Below are 19,615 nucleotides of genomic sequence, written 5' to 3' on the forward strand. Positions count from 1 at the left end.
CTGCCACATTGCCCCCCTTTCCACACTGTCATATGCCTTTTCCAAATCCATAAATGCCACAAAGACCTCTTTAGTCTTATCTAAATACTGTTCACTTATATGTTTCACTGTAAACACCTGGTCCACACACCCCCTACCTTTCCTAAAGCCTCCTTGTTCATCTGCTATCCTATTTTCCGTCTTATTCTTAATTCTTTCAATAATAACTCTACCCGTCTTACTCTTAATTCTTTCAATAATAACTCTACCCGTCTTACTCTTAATTCTTTCAATAATAACTCTACCAAACACTTTACCAGGTATACTCAACAGACTTATCCCCCTATAATTTTTGCACTCTCTTTTGTCCCCTTTGCCTTTATACAAAGGAACTATGCATGCTCTCTGCCAATCCCTAGGCACCTTACCCTCTTCCATACATTTATTAAATAATTACACCAACCACTCCAAAACTATATCTCCACCTGCTTTCAACATTTCTATCTTTATCCCATGAATCCCGGCTGCCTTACCCCCTTTCATTTTACCTACTGCCTCACAAACTTCCCCCACACTCACAACTGGCTCTTCCTCACTCCTACAAGATGCTATTCCTCCTTGCCCTATACACGAAATCACAGCTTCTCTAACTTCATCAACATTTAACAATTCCTCAAAATATTCCCTCCATCTTCCCAATACCTCTAACTCTCCATTTAATAACTCTCCTCTCCTATTTTTAACTGACAAATCTATTTGTTCTCTAGGCTTCCTTAACTTGTTAATCTCACTCCAAAACGTTTTCTTATTTTCAACAAAATTTGTTGACAACATCTCACCCACTCTCTCATTTGCTCTCTTTTTACACTGCTTCATCACTCTCTTAACCTCTCTCTTTTTCTCCATATACTCTTCCCTCCTTGCATCACTTCTACTTTGTAAAAACTCATATGCTAACTTTTTCTCCCTTACTACTCTCTTTACATCATCATTCCACCCATCGCTCCTCTTCCCTCCCGCACCCACTTTCCTGTAACCACAAACTTCTGCTGAACACTCTAACACTACATTTTTAAACCTACCCCATACCTCTTCGACCCCATTGCCTATGCTCTCATTAGCCCATCTATCCTCCAATAGCTGTTTATATCTTACCCTAACTGCCTCCTCTTTTCGGACTAATCTAATCTACACTATTCCTTATGGGAAGAAATTCGTTTGGTAACGGCACTCAAACAACCTTCTGGAACGAATTACGGCTGAAATTTGAGGTACCACTGTACATTAAGTTGAATATGAACATATGATAAATAAATAACTAATGTCACTGAATAAGTAAATAAACAAATAATTACTGTAACTAACTAAATACCAGAATTGAAAAGTAAATAAATAAATACAAGTTTATCTTATCATTAAAAGCACAGTACTGTAAACAAAAAAAAAACAAAACAAAAAAAAAAAAGCTTTACACCATCATTAAGTCTAAATATCATAACCTGAACCACCATGAAGTAAGGAACATCCATTATAAACCAAACTGCTCTCAATTTACTTATTTTAAATCGATAACATGCTAATTAGGATCAAATTACTTTTTTCTGTTAATTTAGCCTAAGGCTGTACGTATAAAGACTAAGTACTGTAGTACTATGCTTACAAACAAAACATTGTGCAAAGAACAAATAAATCTCTCGCTGATATGTAGAACAGTTCAGCAACACGAGTCAGCACAGCCCCAACTAACCTTCTCATTCGAGGAAACAATGCGGTGAGATTGCCAGATGGGTGAGGAGGTTCGCTGAACTGCCACATCAGCTCTAGAGAGACGAGTGAAGACATCTGTCCTGAGAACTTCATTTTTGCGTTCCACTTCATGCCTGCGTTCCAGTATATTCTTGTGTTCCACATCATTCCTGCACTCAAGTAGTACATTCTTGTGTTCCATGTCATTCCAGCGTTCCAGTACATTCCTGGGCTCCACTATAGTCTTATGTTTCACTACAGGCTCTGGCTCAATGACTTTGATGATTTCTACTGCACGTTGAGCAGTTTTCGCTGGCGAAGGTTTGGGCTCTAATGTAGAACGACGACCTGGACTTTTTGTTTTGCTCGATCTCCCTCTACTACTAGATCTTCCACGACTCTTGGAACGTCTCCTGAATTCTGTCAGAGACTACAAGACAAAATCTGTGTTAAAATATTGTAGGCTTTAAGTAAACAAATGTATATTCATTTGACATAGTTAAATGAGATTGTTAACTAATTTAATATTCTACCATTCTGTCACCCTGTACAGACCAGCTTTTAAGGCCTAATTTGAGTCTTTCCAAGTCCCAATTTAGGCACACAAAATTGTTTACATTGTCTCTAGCCAATAGGGGAACTCAGTGTCATCCTCAAGTAACCAGTCAGATAGTACTAACTCTTTAAGAAGTGGAGTGAGGAATTGAGATGTGAAATAGTGTAGTTCTACAGTTCTGAGAAAGTGTTTCCATATTGTTCACAACTGCTTGAAATTAAGAATAATGACTGTTTGGACTCACTTTCAAAAACTTACAGAAAGTCAAAGATCAGTAAAAGTCAATTAAAAAATGCTTAGAATTAACCAATATACAGTGGACCCCCGACATTCGATGGCATCGACATACGATGCATTTTAACGCAAAAATTTCGCCTCGACATTCGATACGATTCGTACGAGACGTGTCCATGTGTGGCCTGAACTACCCCGTGTGTGCCAGTGTTTACAAATCAGCCAGTGTGTGCGCATCTAAAGATACATTCGGTACATTCCATATTATCCATATTATCACTGTTTTTGGTGCTTGTTTCTGCAAAATAAGTCACCATGGGCCCCAAGAAAGCTTGTAGTGCCAACCTTGTGGTAAAAAGGGTGAGAATTAGTATGGAAATTAAGAAAGATTTTGAAGGGTTTGGGGCTAACCCTGAGAAGCCTATGCCAGTTGTGGACTACATTGTGCCTACTTCAAAAATTAAGGAAATGTGTGCAAAGTGGGTTGAACTGCAAACCTTTATGGATGAAAATCACCCTAACACAGCTATTGCAAGCCGTGCTGGTGACTATTACAATGACAATGTTATGGCCCATTTTAGACAAATCTTAAAGAAACGATACACAAATAACCCACACATAAAAGAGAGAAGCTTACGACGACGTTTTGGTCCGACTTGGACCATTGACAAAGTCACACTAACCAGAAGTGGAGCAGGACGGCTATATATAGGCAGGAAGAGGTGGTGGTGGTAGTAGTAGTAGTAGTAGTACAAGAATGGTATATAATACCGACAAGATGAAATTAAGACACGCGCAACACCCGGGCATCCCTATCGCAGACGTTTCGCCATCCAGCCAGCCACTGGATGGCGAAACGTCCACAACAAAGACAGCCAGACGCCGCACATGTGTCTTAATTTCATCAGTAGTTGTAGTAGTAGTAGAAGAGGTAGTAGTAGTGGTAGTGGTAGAAGTGGGAAATAAGGAGGACGAGCCAGTCAAATACAAAGGAAGGGGAGCACTGCAAGAGAGCTAGGTGCCCACTGAGGGAGAGCAAGCACACAGAGGTGCGTGAAAGGGGAAGTGGTGAAATAAATGAAGAAGGAACAGAAACATGAGACAGAAGAGAGAAAGACAACCCAGAGGAGAAAAGGGAAGAGGAAAGGGGAAGAGGGAGAAGAAGAAAAAGAAAAAGAAAAAGAAAAAATGAGGAGTCAGGTTAAGTCACGGGTGTTCTGAAGTTTGGAGCATTTTATAACGTAGTGGGAGAGGAAGGCATCTACAGAGACGAAGCCAGGGCTAAGGTTCATACAAGGAAAGTTGTGTATTAGAGAGGATTCAACTAGACAGCGACAGTTCGAGTTGGAAGTAGGGAAGACAGTTTTAGCAGAAGACCAGTCAATAGGATGGCTATGATCTCTGACGTGACAGAAAAGAGCATTGTTAGTGTCGGCAAGCCCAACACTATTTTTGTGCTCCCTAAGTCTGTCAGAAAGAGATCGACCAGTTTCTCCGAAGTATTGAAGAGGACAGGAGGAGCAAGAAATAGAGTAGACACCAGGAACATCTGTAGAGGGAGGAGAGGTATGAACGAGATTAGTGCGAAGAGTGTTAGTCTGGCGGAAGGTAAGCTTGATGTCTAAGGGACGGAGAGAATTGTTGAGATTAGAAAGACCGGAAAAGTAGGGAAGGCAGAGGATAGAAGAGTTCCCAGGAGTAGAGAGTTTGGGAGAGAAGAAATTGCATTTAGCACATGAGAGGGCAGAGTCTATGAAATGGGAAGGGTAGCCAAGACGGGAAAACGAATTATGAAGAGTGGAAATTTCTGCTGGAAGGAACTGAGGATCACAGATGCGGAGGGCATGGAGAAAGAGGGAGATAAGAACACTTTTCTTGACAGGGGAAGCATGATAGGAAAAGTAGTGAATGTACATGCCACTGTGCATAGGTTTTCGGTAAACGGAAAAGGAAAAACCTGTATCTGAGCGGTGGACATGGACATCAAGGAAAGGAAGCAAGGAATTAGATTCCTATTCAGCTTTAAACTTAATGGAAGGGGCAAGATTATTAAGAGCTTCAAGAAAAGGTTGGAAGAGACTGGAGTCATGAGGCCACAGAGCAAAGATGTCATCCACATAGCAGAGCCAGAGTGAAGGTTGCACATCGAGGGTAGGAAGAAGAACAGTCTCGAAGTATTCCATGTAAAGATTAGCATGGACAGGAGAGAGAGGAGAGCCCATAGCGACACCGAAGGTTTGAGAATAATATTTCCCTTGGAAGGAAAAGGAGTTAGAGTCCACACAGAGGCAGATAAGATCAAGAAAGACATCAGTAGGTATAGGGAGATGAAGAAACCCTTCATGGGCCTTCTCTCTAAGGAAATCAAGGACATCATCAAGAGGGACATTGGTGAAGAGGGACTCAACGTCAAGACTAAGCATCTTACAGGTTGGGAGAGAGCGAACCTGTTCAATGAAGTCTTGAGAGTGACGGAGGTGGGCAGGAGAAAAAGTACCAAGAAAGGGAGTGAGGGTTTTGGCCAGCCAAGAAGCAAGAGAATAAGAGACAGAACCTCTAGAGGATATGATAGGATGAAGAGGAATATCAGGTTTATGAGTTTTGGGAAGGCCATAGAAATAGGGAAGAGAGGGACAGATGACACGAAACCGTTGAACAAGGTCAAAGTCAGGAGGGCAGAGGTCGGAGAGAGTCCTTAGTTTTTTGTTGAAAGTTCTCTTGATGCGATCAAGAGGGTTGGAAACGAGAGGAGTGTAGGTACGTGAGTCAGAGAGCAAGACATCAGCTTTACGGAGGTAATCCTCGGGATCAAGGATAACTACCGAATTACCTTTGTCAGAAGATAGTATGACAATGTTAGTGTTGATTTTAAGAGAAGAAAGGGCAAGTTGGTAACGGCGTGGAAGGTGGTGATTCTTAGAAAACAGACTAACAAGAGCAGGAAGGAGAGTGCCACGAAAAGTGGACAAGTCAGGAAGATTAGGGGAGCGAGACTGACGAAAGGAATCAAAACCTATGCACAGTGGCATGTACATTCACTACTTTTCCTATCATGCTTCCCCTGTCAAGAAAAGTGTTCTTATCTCCCTCTTTCTCCGTGCCCTCCGCATCTGTGATCCTCAGTTCCATCCAGCAGAAATTTCCACTCTTCATAATTCGTTTTCCCGTCTTGGCTACCCTTCCCATTTCATAGACTCTGCCCTCTCATGTGCTAAATGCAATTTCTTCTCTCCCAAACTCTCTACTCCTGGGAACTCTTCTATCCTCTGCCTTCCCTACTTTTCCGGTCTTTCTAATCTCAACAATTCTCTCCATCTCTTAGACATCAAGCTTACCTTCCGCCAGACTAACACTCTTCGCACTAATCTCGTTCATACCTCTCCTCCCTCTACAGATGTTCCTGGTGTCTACTCTATTTCTTGCTCCTCCTGTCCTCTTCAATACTTCGGAGAAACTGGTCGATCTCTTTCTGACAGACTTAGGGAGCACAAAAATAGTGTTAGGCTTGCCGACACTAACAATGCTCTTTTCTGTCAAATCAGAGATCATAGCAATCCTATTGACTGGTCTTCTGCTAAAACTGTCTTCCCTACTTCCAATTCGAACAGTCGCCGTCTAGTTGAATCCTCTCTAATACACAACTTTCCTTGTATGAACCTTAGCCCTGGCTTCGTCTCTGTAGATGCCTTCCTCTCCCACTACATTATAAAATGCTCCAAACTTCAGAACACCCGTGACTTAACCTGAATCCTCATTTTTTCTTTTTCTTTTTCTTCTTCTCCCTCTTCCCCTTTCCTCTTTCCTTTTTTCTTCTGGGTTGTCTTTCTCTCTTCTGTCTCGTGTTTCTGTTCCTTCTTCATTTATTTCACCACTTCCCCTTTCACGCACCTCTGTGCGCTTGCTCTCCCTCAGTGGGCACCTAGCTCTCTTGCAGTGCTCCCCTTCCTTTGTATTTGACTGGCTCGTCCTCCTTATTTCCCACTTCTACCACTACCACTGCTACTACCTCTTCTACTACTACTACTACTACTACAACTACTGATGAAATTAAGACACATGTGCGGTGTCTGGCTGTCTTTGTTGTGGACGTTTCGCCATCCAGTGGCTGGCTGGATGGCGAAACGTCTGCGATAGGGATGCCCGGGTGTTGCGCGTGTCTTAATTTCATCTTGTCGGTATTATATACCATTCTTGTACTACTACTACTACTACTACCACCACCTCTTCCTGCCTATATATAGCCGTCCTGCTCCACTTCTGGTTAGTGTGACTTTGTCAATGGTCCAAGTCGGACCGAAACGTCGTCATAAGCTTCTCTCTTTTATGTGCGGGTTATTTGTGTATCGTTCCAGTCACGGTATTGTGCCTTTTTTTTTTTTGTTACTTAAAGGAACGGCGACAGAGGTCCAGTGACTCTCAAGCTGGTCCTAGTGGCATTAAAAGTAGAAGGGAAGTAACCCCGGAAAAGGACTTGCTACCTCAAGTCCTAATGGAAGGGGATTCCCCTTCTAAACAGTAACAACTTCGACACTCTCCCCTCCTCCCATCCCATCAATCATCACCAGATCTTCATTAAAGGTAAGTGTCAATTATTCTATTGTTATTGTAATTATTCTATTGCATTAAACTTAATATTTCATGTGGTAAAAATTTTTTTTTCATACTTTTGGGTGTCTTGCATGGATTAATTTGATTTCCATTATTTCTTATGGGGAAAATTAATTCGACTTTCGATATTTTCGACATTCGATGAGCTCTCAGGAACGGATTAGTATCGAATGTTGGGGGTCCACTGTATAATATACTAGCAGAATATCCAAATCAATTTGTTATTTTAAGGAAATAGTGATACAGGGAAAAATTAAAAGAACTCCCTATACAGAACTATACTGAATATAGCAGTATAAGATCTGTCAGAGACCCCAATTTTATGGAGGAAGAGGAAGAAGAGGAGAAAGAGGACAATGAGGAGAGAGGAGGAAGAAGGGAAGAAGAGGGGGAAAAAAAAGAAGAAAATGTACTGAAGTGCCTGTACAAGCAGTATTTTGTATGTCTTCATAGTTTATGGATACACCATTCTCGACAGAGTTGAAAACTTAGGCCAGTTATTAATTTCGTTCTCTGAAGGCTGAAGGATTTGTGCTAATATCAGATGTATGAAACATTGAGTGGGTTAAACATATAAAAAATCTGTTTTTCTACTCTTTGCTCAGTGGATTGTTAAATAGACTCAAACTGTTCTTTCTTCTGGGATTATTTGCATTTTTGATGCTTTACTATATATATCTCCTTTAGGTAAAAGGTACAAGGCCTAGACTTATGAAATCCTCTATGTACAGCAAAAGATGCAAACAAGATTTTCTCTACTCTAAGTGTATCTTAAAAGCTAGTTCATGGTTCCAAAGACTGCTGCTCCATAATCTGATAATGCAGCGACTGTCAATTACAACCATTCTTCATTTATTCAGACTTCTTATAATAAATATATTCACCACTCACTATAAGCTAAGGATAAAAATCTTTTAAGGTAAGTACTGTATATGCATTTTTAAGACCTAGCTCTATTGCTCACCTAATATATGAGTGTAAACATGCTATCAGGGTTTTATGTGAATCTAAAAGTGAAAAAAGGTTATCTTTCACTTTACAGCAGTAGCCTGGAACCTAACTAGCTAGATAACAGGGGCTTTCCTGTATCCTGCTAATGATTCTGGGGATATCTGCCCCTACAGGCTGATCACACACCGGAAAAAATAAAAAGGAAAAATTACAGGAATAAGAATTATTAAGAAATCCAGGAAAGTAAAGATAAATGTACTGTGCATTAAATGCAAGTAGAAATTTGTATGTTTTACCTGTCATCTGTGATCATGAAACAGAAAGAAAAGACCAGTAATTCTGCCAGTGCAAAATACTGTACAATAATATTTAACAGGTTTCAGGTTCATGCTTAAATGACAAGATGGTATATACTGCATGACCTCCCTGGCTGCTTGCTATCTACCAACACTACATTTCCTACTAATATTACAAACACACATTTCCTACTAATGTTACCAACACATTACATTTCTTACTAATGTTACCAACACATTACATTTCTTACTAATGTTACCAACACATTACATTTCTTACTAATGTTACCAACACATTACATTTCTTACTAATGTTACCAACACACTACATTTCTTACTAATGTTACCAACACATTACATTTCTTACTAATGTTACCAACACATTACATTTCTTACTAATGTTACCAACACATTACATTTCTTACTAATGTTACCAACACATTACATTTCTTACTAATGTTACCAACACACTACATTTCTTACTAATGTTACCAACACATTACATTTCTTACTAATGTTACCAACACATTACATTTCTTACTAATGTTACCAACACATTACATTTCTTACTAATGTTACCAACACATTACATTTCTTACTAATGTTACCAACACATTACATTTCTTACTAATGTTACCAACACATTACATTTCTTACTAATGTTACCAACACACTACATTTCTTACTAATGTTACCAACACATTACATTTCCTACTAACCTACTGTGGTGCATCCCTGGGAGATATTAAAAATATTAAGGACATTACATTGTAGAACTGGAACTTACCTTGACATCCTTGTATTTGACGACATATTTAGATTTTGCGGTATCTTCAAAGCAAACCAGGTATTCAATATCATTTAAGTCAATAACTGTGCCTTCAAACCACAAGGATGACCCTGGCCAACGTGCCATGACACGATCAGTCTTTTTGAATTTTGACATTTTCTTTCTGAAAATTTAAAGAAAACAGGTATAAAATAATATAGTGATCTTATAACTTTCTCAAGAATGATTTATTTAACACATGTCATTATGATGGGCAATGAATCAGCTAGTTCCTGTCTGTAGATACCACTGTATTCCACTTAATCAAACTCATTTCCTAGCTCTACTATTTTATTTTATTCATGGGGAAGCGCTAAATCCGTAGTGGTCATACAGTGCCTGGGGACTGGGGGGTAGTCATACAGTGCCTGGGGACTGGGGGGTAGTCATACAGTGCCTGGGGACTGGGAGGTAGTCATACAGTGCCTGGGGACTGGGAGGTAGTCATACAGTGCCTGGGGACTGGGAGGTAGTCATACAGTGCCTGGGGACTGGGGGGGTAGTCATACAGTGCCTGGGGACTGGGAGGTAGTCATACAGTGCCTGGGGACTGGGAGGTAGTCATACAGTGCCTGGGGACTGGGAGGTAGTCATACAGTGCCTGAGGACTGGGAGGTAGTCATACAGTGCCTGAGGACAGGGGGGGGTAGTCATACAGTGCCTGGGGACTGGGAGGTAGTCATACAGTGCCTGGGGACTGGGGGTAGTCATACAGTGCCTGGAGACTGGGGGGTAGTCATACAGTGCCTGGGGACTGGGGGGTAGTCATACAGTGCCTGGAGACTGGGAGGTAGTCATACAGTGCCTGGGGACTGGGGGTAGTCATACAGTGCCTGGGGACTGGGGGGTAGTCATACAGTGCCTGGGGACTGGGGGTAGTCATACAGTGCCTGGGGACTGGGAGGTAGTCATACAGTGCCTGGGGACTGGGAGGTAGTCATACAGTGCCTGGGGACTGGGAGGTAGTCATACAGTGCCTGGGGACTGGGGGTAGTCATACAGTGCCTGGGGACTGGGGGTAGTCATACAGTGCCTGGGGACTGGGGGGTAGTCATGCAGTGCCTGGGGACTGGGGGGTAGTCATACAGTGCCTGGGGACTGGGAGGTAGTCATACAGTGCCTGGGGACTGGGAGGTAGTCATACAGTGCCTGGGGACTGGGGGTAGTCATACAGTGCCAGGGGACTGGGGGGTAGTTATACAGTGCCTGGGGACTGGGGGGTAGTCATGCAGTGCCTGGGGACTGGGGGGTAGTCATACAGTGCCTGGGGACTGGTAGGTAGTCATACAGTGCCTGGGGACTGGGAGGTAGTCATACAGTGCCTGGGGACTGGGGGGTAGTCATACAGTGCCTGGGGACTGGGGGGTAGTCATGCAGTGCCTGGGGACTGGGGGGTAGTCATACAGTGCCTGGGGACTGGGAGGTAGTCATACAGTGCCTGGGGACTGGGAGGTAGTCATACAGTGTCTGGGGACTGGGGGTAGTCATACAGTGCCTGGGGACTGGGGGGTAGTCATACAGTGCCTGGGGAATGGGGGTAGTCATACAGTGCCTGGGGACTGGGAGGTAGTCGTACAGTGCCTGAGGACAGGGGGGGTAGTCATACAGTGCCTGGGGACTGGGGGGTAGTCATGCAGTGCCTGGGGACTGGGTGGTAGTCATACAGTGCCTGGGGACTGGGAGGTAGTCATACAGTGACTGGGGACTGGGGGTAGTCATACAGTGCCTGGAGACTGGAGGAGTAGTCATACAGTGCCTGGGGACTGGGGGGTAGTCATACAGTGCCTGGGGACTGGGGGTAGTCATAAAGTGCCTGGGGACTGGGGGGTAGTCATACAGTGCCTGGGGACTGGGGGTAGTCATACAGTGCCTGGGGACTGGGAGGTAGTCATACAGTGCCTGGGGACTGGGAGGTAGTCACACAGTGCCTGGGGACTGGGAGGTAGTCATACAGTGCCTGGGGACTGGGGGTAGTCATACAGGGCCTGGGGACGGGGGGTTGTCATACAGTGCCTGGGGACTGGGGGGTAGTCATGCAGTGCCTGGGGACTGGGGGGTAGTCATACAGTGCCTGGGGACTGGGAGGTAGTCATACAGTGCCTGGGGACTGGGAGGTAGTCATACAGTGCCTGGGGACTGGGGGTAGTCATACAGTGCCAGGGGACTGGGGGGTAGTTATACAGTGCCTGGGGACTGGGGGTAGTCATGCAGTGCCTGGGGACTGGGGGGTAGTCATACAGTGCCTGGGGACTGGGAGGTAGTCATACAGTGCCTGGGGACTGGGAGGTAGTCATACAGTGTCTGGGGACTGGGGGTAGTCATACAGTGCCTGGGGACTGGGGGTAGTCATACAGTGCCTGGGGACTGGGGGGTAGTCATACAGTGCCTGGGGACTGGGAGGTAGTCATACAGTGCCTGGGGACTGGAAGGTAGTCATAAAGTGCCTGGGGACTGGGAGGTAGTCATACAGTGCCTGGGGACTGGGGGTAGTCATACAGTGCCTGGGGACTGGGAGGTAGTCATACAGTGCCTGGGGACTGGGAGGTAGTCATACAGTGCCTGGGGACTGGGAAGTAGTCATACAGTGCCTGGGGACTGGGGGTAGTCATACAGTGCCTGGGGACTGGGAGGTAGTCATACAGTGCCTGGGGACTGGGGGTAGTCATACAGTGCCTGGGGACTGGGAGGTAGTCATACAGTGCCTAGGGACTGGGAGGTAGTCATACAGTGCCTGGGGACTGGAAGGTAGTCATAAAGTGCCTGGGGACTGGGGGGTAGTCATACAGTGCCTGGGGACTGGGAGGTAGTCATACAGTGCCTGGGGACTGGGGGTAGTCATACAGTGCCTGGAGACTGGGAGGTAGTCATACAGTGCCTGGGGACTGGGAGGTAGTCATACAGTGCCTGGGGAATGGTAGGTAGTCATACAGTGCCTGGGGACTGGGGGGATAGTCATACAGTGCCTGGGGACTGGGGGGTAGTCATACAGTGCCTGGGGACTGGGGGGTAGTCATACAGTGCCTGGGGACTGGGGGTAGTCATACAGTGCCTGAGGACTGGGGGTAGTCATAGTGCCTGGGGACTGGGGTAGTCATACAGTGCCTGGGGACTGGGGGTAGTCATACAGTGCCTGGGGACTGGGGGTAGTCATACAGTGCCTGGGGACTGGGGGTAGTCATACAGTGCCTGGGGACTGGGGGTAGTCATACAGTGCCTGGGGACTGGGGGTAGTCATACAGTGCCTGGGGACTGGGGGTAGTCATACAGTGCCTGGGGACTGGGGGTAGTCATACAGTGCCTGGGGACTGGGGGTAGTCATACAGTGCCTGGGGACTGGGGGTAGTCATACAGTGCCTGGGGAATCGAAGGCACTCAAGTTCAATCCAGGGAAGAGGATAGGTTTAGTTCCTTAGATCAAGAGACCCACAGTGGCCTTGATGCCACTGAGGGGAGTCCTTTCCTAACAATGGTTCTGTTCTACATTCTCATTCTCTGTTCATGTTTATCACTAATTTAGGCAAGGCATCGTCTTTTTCATGTTTCAGGATGCCTATGTGAAGAAGCCCCCCCAAAAAAAATGTGAGTAGTCACGAAAATGCTTGGAACTTCTCTATTCTTTCACAGTGGTTGTTTTGCATATTCTGGAATCACCTGTTTACTGTGATCATTATATATATATATATATATACATATATATATACATATATATATATACATATATATACATATATATATATATATATATATATATATATATAAATATATAAATATATATACATATAAATATATAAATATATATAAATATATATAAATATATATATATAAATATATAAATATATAAATATATATAAATATATATATATAAATATATAAATATATAAATATAAATATATATATATATATATATATATATATATATATATATATATATATATATATATATATATATATATATATATATATATATATATATATATATATATATACTTAGTTTCTGCTGTACTATGTAATGAATTACATTTGTATGTATACTAATGACAACTAGTATATGGCATAATATTTTTGCTCTTGAATGAAAATGGAGAGTTTTACCCCAAAAATGTTGGACATGATTGTTACAGTCAGGTGACAACACTGCTCGACTCTCCCATCATCGGCAACCAAAGGCAACATATTATGCTCCCTTGAAAGACATAAGTGGCAAAACACGAGTAATTAGTGATCTTATTTTACTTTCTAATCCTGGGTTATAACTGAAAGTGAGCAATACAATAAACTACAAAATATTGATTACTTTAGCCACACACTTCCCCTTAAATTCATAGCTTTGAAGCAGATAAAAAAAAAACTTGATAACGATCCTTATTTATTATTATTATTATTAAATATTAGCCGGTATTCTCCCGGTCCGGGCCTTTTCCAAGTGGTGGCCCGGCCTTGGCTCCCTCTTTAGGGAGTGTCTGAGACCTAAGTCTCCCATGGGAGGAGGCACAAGTACCTCCTCATCTTTGGGACCAACTGTCCCCAGGCCTAGCCACAAGCTAGGCCTCTCTGGTCTGCCATCCCCGCCCCAATGGGGCAAATGGGAATGACAGTCTTATGAGCTAAAGGCTCGGGCTCAGGCACCTACCCTACCCTAGAAGGGTTAGGCATGGTGTCGATCATATCGACCTATTACTTCTGACACTAAGTTTAAACGTGGGTTTAAAACACGACAGTGAAGCTAATCTATGTAACTAAGCTCGATCCTTTAAACTTAGTTCCCCAACTTGTCGGTATTGTAAATCATTAATTTAATTATACTTTCAACTAACAAACTAGTAATTTACATCAGCTATTATATTTACAAAAATAAAAAGTCTTGAATTAACGAAATCACGAATCTTAGATATAGTGAAAATTATATTACGGGTACACTACCCAAAGTACTAAATGTCTTATTACAATATTCTGGAGAATATCACAGGTCAATAAAAAGAGGGTGGAGAGTATAAAGACAGAATGAGGAGGAGGAGGAGGAGGAGGAGGAGGAGGAGGAGGAAGAGGAAGGAAGGAAGGAAGGAAGGAAGGAAGGAAGGAAGGAAGGAAGGAAGGAAGGAAGGAAGGAAGGAAGGAAGGAAGGAAGGAAGGAAGGTAGGTGGAGGAGGAGGAGGAAGGAAGGTAGGTGGAGGAAGAGGTGGGAGGGGGGGAGGTTGAGGTCCAGATTCTTGATCACGTAACGTTCGTAAAACACTAAAGCTATTTTGAGCATTATTCCCTCAAATAAAAAATACGTTTAAAGCTAAAATTACATATAATAAAATAAGACCTGAAGTTAACAAAATCTTATAATTGAAGAATTCGATCTAGATTACGAAAACTCTAAAATACAACCAATTTCGGCGACTGCTGAACGTTTTCGTATCGATCAGTTGAAGAATGCGTCCTGGACTGACATTCCACAGCTCCCTCAGTCACTGTGCACCAGTATGCAATGAACAGCCAAGAGATCTCAAACACGCACTAACACAGTACGGAGAACTTTCCCGATTATTTTTTTTTTCAGTCAACTTTTGTTTCTGTCTAATATATCACAAATTTTAAACACCTCAGAACACATCTAATGTAACGAACGAAGCGTTGCCACAATAAAATCACATTAGTTGCCATTTACTTAACACAATGAAATCTGCTCAGGCCCGGCTTCACGGGTTGAAAACCTCTAGAAATCAATCAATGAACTCTATTAACCCCATGCTGAAGACCCATACAAAGGTACTCTGATATAGATGATTAAGTTTCAATCGTTGGTGGAAATATTTCACATATAAAGAATTTCGACTATTACATCTTATACCTGTAATCAGTATTGGCACTCAAGGTTACAAGAGAAAGATAAAGATAAGATTTGTTCGGATCTTTAACCCAGAGGGTTATTCACCCAGGAATAACTCAAAGAAAGTCAGTGCGTCATCGAGGACTGTCTGTCTTATTTCCATTGTGGCCCTTCAATCTTGTTCCCCCAGGCTGCGACCCACAGCAGTTGACTAAGAACATAAGAACATAAGAACGAAGGAACACTGCAGAAGGCCTACTGGCCCATGCGAGGCAGGTCCAAGTCTCCTACCGGCTTAAGCCAATGCACCCAACCTAGTCAGGTCAGGTCACATTGACTTAAGGGAGGAACACGGCAACCGACCTGGTAGCACAAGCTATCAGGTCTAACTCACACCCACCCACATCCACTCATGTATTTATCCAACCTATTTTTAAAGCTACACAACGTTCTGGCCTCTATAACGGTACTTGGGAGTTTGTTCCACTCATCCACAACTCTATTACCAAACCAGTACTTTCCTATATCCTTCCTGAATCTGAATTTTTCCAACTTAAAACCATTGCTGCGAGTCCTGTCTAGGCTAGATATTTTCAGCACACTATTTACATCCCCTTTATTTATTCCTGTCTTCCATTTATACACCTCAATCATATCCCCCCTAATTCTACGTCTTTCTAGAGAGTGCAGATTCAGGGCCCTTAGTCTATCCTCATAGGGAAGGTTTCTGATACATGGGATCAACTTTGTCATCCTCCTTTGTACATTTTCCAGAGAATTTATATCCATTCTGTAATAAGGTGACCAAAACTGTGCAGCATAATCTAAATGAGGCCTAACCAAGGATGTATAGAGTTGAAGAACAACCTGAGGACTCCTATTATTTATGCTTCTTGATATGAAGCCAAGGATTCTATTAGCTTTATTGCGAACACTTATGCACTGTTGTCTTGGTTTCAGATTACTGCTAACCAGAACTCCTAAATCTTTTTCGCAATCCGTAATATTAAGATCTACATTATTTAGTTTATATGTGGCATGATTATTGTCCTGTCCAACATTTAGAACTTTGCATTTGTCTATATTAAACTGCATCTGCCACTTCTCCGACCACTGCATCAGTCTATTCAAATCTTCCTGGAGTGCTCGAATGTCCTCGTCAGAATGAATTCGACGGCCTATTTTGGTGTCATCGGCAAACTTGCCGATGTCGCTCTTTATGCCCTCATCTATGTCGTTTATGTAGATTGTGAACAGCAGGGGGCCCAACACTGACCCCTGTGGAACACCGCTCGTGACACTTCCCCACTCTGATTTCTCCCCATTTATGCAAACTCTCTGCTGCCTATTTGTCAACCATGCCTCTATCCAGGAAAAAATTTCTCCTCCTATTCCATGTGCTTTAATTTTCCTCAATAGTCTCTGATGTGGGACCCTGTCAAAAGCCTTACTGAAGTCCATATACACAATATCATATTCATTACCATGATCTACCTCCTCAAATACCTTAGTGAAAAAAGTTAATAAATTCGTAAGGCAGGAACGCCCCTTTGTAAAACCATGCTGAGATTCGTTGATTAATTTATGCTTTTCAAGGTGGCTACGAACTGCCTCGGCAATTATTGATTCCATAAATTTTCCCACTATGGAGGTTAGGCTTATTGGTCTATAGTTCGAAGCTCTAAGACCCAGTTACCTACTTACTGCTAGGTGAACAGGGACAGCGGGTAAGAAAACACCCATTTTCACTCGTGTCAGTGATCGACCCACGGACACTCGGGTGCTCATAACAGCCTCTAGAAACTTAACCTGGAAGAACATGTTTACTGCAAAAGACTCAATTTATGGGCGGAGTCGGACACTCCTTAAATTATGGAGGGAGGGACAGGGAGTGAGTTGTTGTCTGGAGGGGAAGATTGGCGGAGGGTTAAGAATGTCTACTGTTCTCTTCCCTCAAGTGAACTCAGTTTCCTACACGCACACTCGCCCACACACTGTAGTGATGGAAAGATCACAGATACAATAGACTAGCATAGTATAAGCTCCAGGCAGAAAATATATAATTAAATGCATAAAAACATGCATTCATACAATTTGAATATGGGTGGAGAAATGTTTAAAAATTTCCACATTGGAATATACATTCGCAGCTTGAAGAAAATCCAAGACAAACAATAAAATTGGTTCCATAATTAAGAAATGTGAATTTTAGAGACACCGATGATACCGAAAAAACCCTCCTTGCAAGAGAATAAAAAGGTGAGCAATTATTTTGGCTGGAGGACTGGGGCACAAAATATGTGCTCCTGACTCATACCATTAAGAGAACAAGAAGAGCACATGCTAGTTTTAAAGAGAGATGGAGCGCTCCTACAGGTGAAGACGAAGAGTCGCTGAACTCACACTTTCTCGTGAGCGAAAAGAAATACCAGTTAAAAATGGAAAACACTGAGATAAAACTGAATACATCATATAGTCCAGAAGAGATAGAGCTAAAAGTCATTAATGAAACCGAAATCCAAAATAATGTTCGCATGCAAAATCCAGGGTAAAAACTACACCTAATATTGGACCTTTGAGCAAAGGAAATAGAACACACTAATGATAACAAAGTAATGAGCGAAATGCTGGTCGCAATGTGACTGTGTTCCGTGAGAAGTTAATTGGATTACAGATCGTCAATCCAAATTATTTTTTTCGCGAATGATACAAAACTCGGTTAACGTCTCCAAAATTTCTGACGTTACTCTAACCCTACCCGATTTTGAAGCCACTGACAGTATGCCCCTCCACTCGTGGAACTCCCTATTCATCAAAAAAGTTGTGGGTACACTAATGTAGTTCAGGAAATTTATTAGATAAAACGTTTCGCCGCGAGTGACTTCTTTAGTGAATAATACAAAAAACATCTAAAAAGAAACTAGCGTATGTAATGGCGGAAGACAGGTAACATGAAGCAAGAGGGAAGTGATAATAGAGCTGCTGACTGGAGGGTATCATGTGACGGCAGTATTCAAATATGGGAACTTTTCTGTTTGCCCTGATTTTAGATGTGATGAATCTGCCGGACTTGTGTCACTAACATTCCCACCATCCAGCATCATGTCATTTTTTATTGCCCACTATAAGACTTCATTGATATCTGCATGAAAATTTGCCGTGGTTCCTATCGAGGCGACTTTCAAGCTTATCTGGGTATGTAGATGAATGGTTCAGAGAACCGACGAGTTGATAAATTACACACATGTGCAACACCTGGGTATCTTTAATGAGGAAACGTTTCGCCACACAAAGGAGAATGGTGAAGAACAGGAAGAGTTTTTGAGGTAATAAGTCCCTCAGCCTTGAGTCGATGTAATCATTCCATTCTCTTTTGTATGGGCTGATGAAGCCGTTATCTGGGTATCCCGCATCGTTTGCAAAGGATAATACAAAGCCGTGGCCAGTGGTTTCATTTTTCATCTACATTTGGTATGAGGATGAGAGATAATGCTAGTGGCCCCTATTCAAGGCAGGTGAAATTGCAGAACTAGAACATGAAGAGGACCTTCACAGCTCTTATAAACTCAGTCCAGCAACTAAATTATTGGGAGTGTTTGCAATCCCTCGAACTGTGTTCCACACAATGTATGCGAGAAAGATACATGATAATCTACACCTGAAAGATTCTGGAGAGACTGGTCTCAAATCCACACACCGAAATCATTACATATGAACACAACAGGCTTGGCAGACAGTGCAAGATACCTCCGGCGAAAAGAGGTATGGTTTGCTTGCAATCGTGTCATTACGATTTCGTGAGTCAGAGTGACGAGTACATTAAGAGAACTCAATAAGTGTTATGGGACCACGACGTAACAGTCCCTTCATACATAAGGGAGTTACTAACAGATCCCTAGCTGTCTTCAAGAGGGAAATCGACAGGTTCTTCAAATCAGTTCCTGATCAGCCGGACTGTGGTGCATACGTTCAAGAGCGGGCAGCGGGTACCAAGTTTGACGTATCAGGCCAGCAACCAAGTCTGATCTGGCTTTCTTCTTTTTGTTCTTCTTTCATCCAGTCTGAACTTGCAATCCCATTCATTGACAACTGGAACAACTTTTATGGCAAACATGATATGTATGCAAGGGATGGGGTACATCTCTCTGGGGCTGGGGTGGTAGCACTTGCAAACTCAATTGAGAAGGCCATTGGTGAAATGCCTATGATTTTAAACTGATAGAAGATAGAGGTATGGGTGTGTGTGGGAAACAAGCAGGTTGCAACACTAGGGTTGGAAACAGTAAATGTATAAAAGGCATTCAGCATGAAGTTATAAATAAAGACAATAAATCAAGTCAGCAAACAAAGGGGGACAGCAGAGGGCAGCAAGGGACTAGCTCCCTTAAGGTTTACTATACTAATAGCAGGAGTGTAAGAAATAAGATAGATAAGCTAAGATTAATTGCAAGTGCAGGAAACAGATATTATTGCTATAACAGAGACCTGGCTCAATCTGAGATAGAGATATGCCCTCTGAATGTCACATACAAGGCTATAAATTATTCCACACTGACAGGGTCAACAGGAAGGGTGGTGGAGTAGCGATGTATGCCAGAGAC

At 42.7% G+C, this 19,615-nt stretch overlaps 1 protein-coding gene across 2 annotated transcripts in view; it reads right to left on the bottom strand.

Annotated features, from left to right (window-relative positions):
- The window catches only part of LOC128698567 (delta(14)-sterol reductase TM7SF2), an 81,405-nt gene that overhangs the window by 21,460 nt on the left and 40,330 nt on the right, over positions 1-19,615 (bottom strand). For both annotated transcript variants that reach the window (XM_053790858.2, XM_070103804.1), the window contains exons 2-3: positions 9,158-9,323; positions 1,727-2,155 (exon numbers count right to left, since the gene is read on the bottom strand). In XM_053790858.2, coding sequence (XP_053646833.2) covers positions 1,727-2,155; positions 9,158-9,316 — 588 coding nt within the window. In that variant the 5' untranslated portion in view covers positions 9,317-9,323. The remainder of the gene's footprint in view (positions 1-1,726; positions 2,156-9,157; positions 9,324-19,615) is intronic.

The sequence above is a fragment of the Cherax quadricarinatus genome, chromosome 88 (genome assembly GCF_038502225.1).
Source record: "Cherax quadricarinatus isolate ZL_2023a chromosome 88, ASM3850222v1, whole genome shotgun sequence".
Classification (NCBI taxonomy): Eukaryota; Metazoa; Arthropoda; class Malacostraca; order Decapoda; family Parastacidae; genus Cherax; species Cherax quadricarinatus.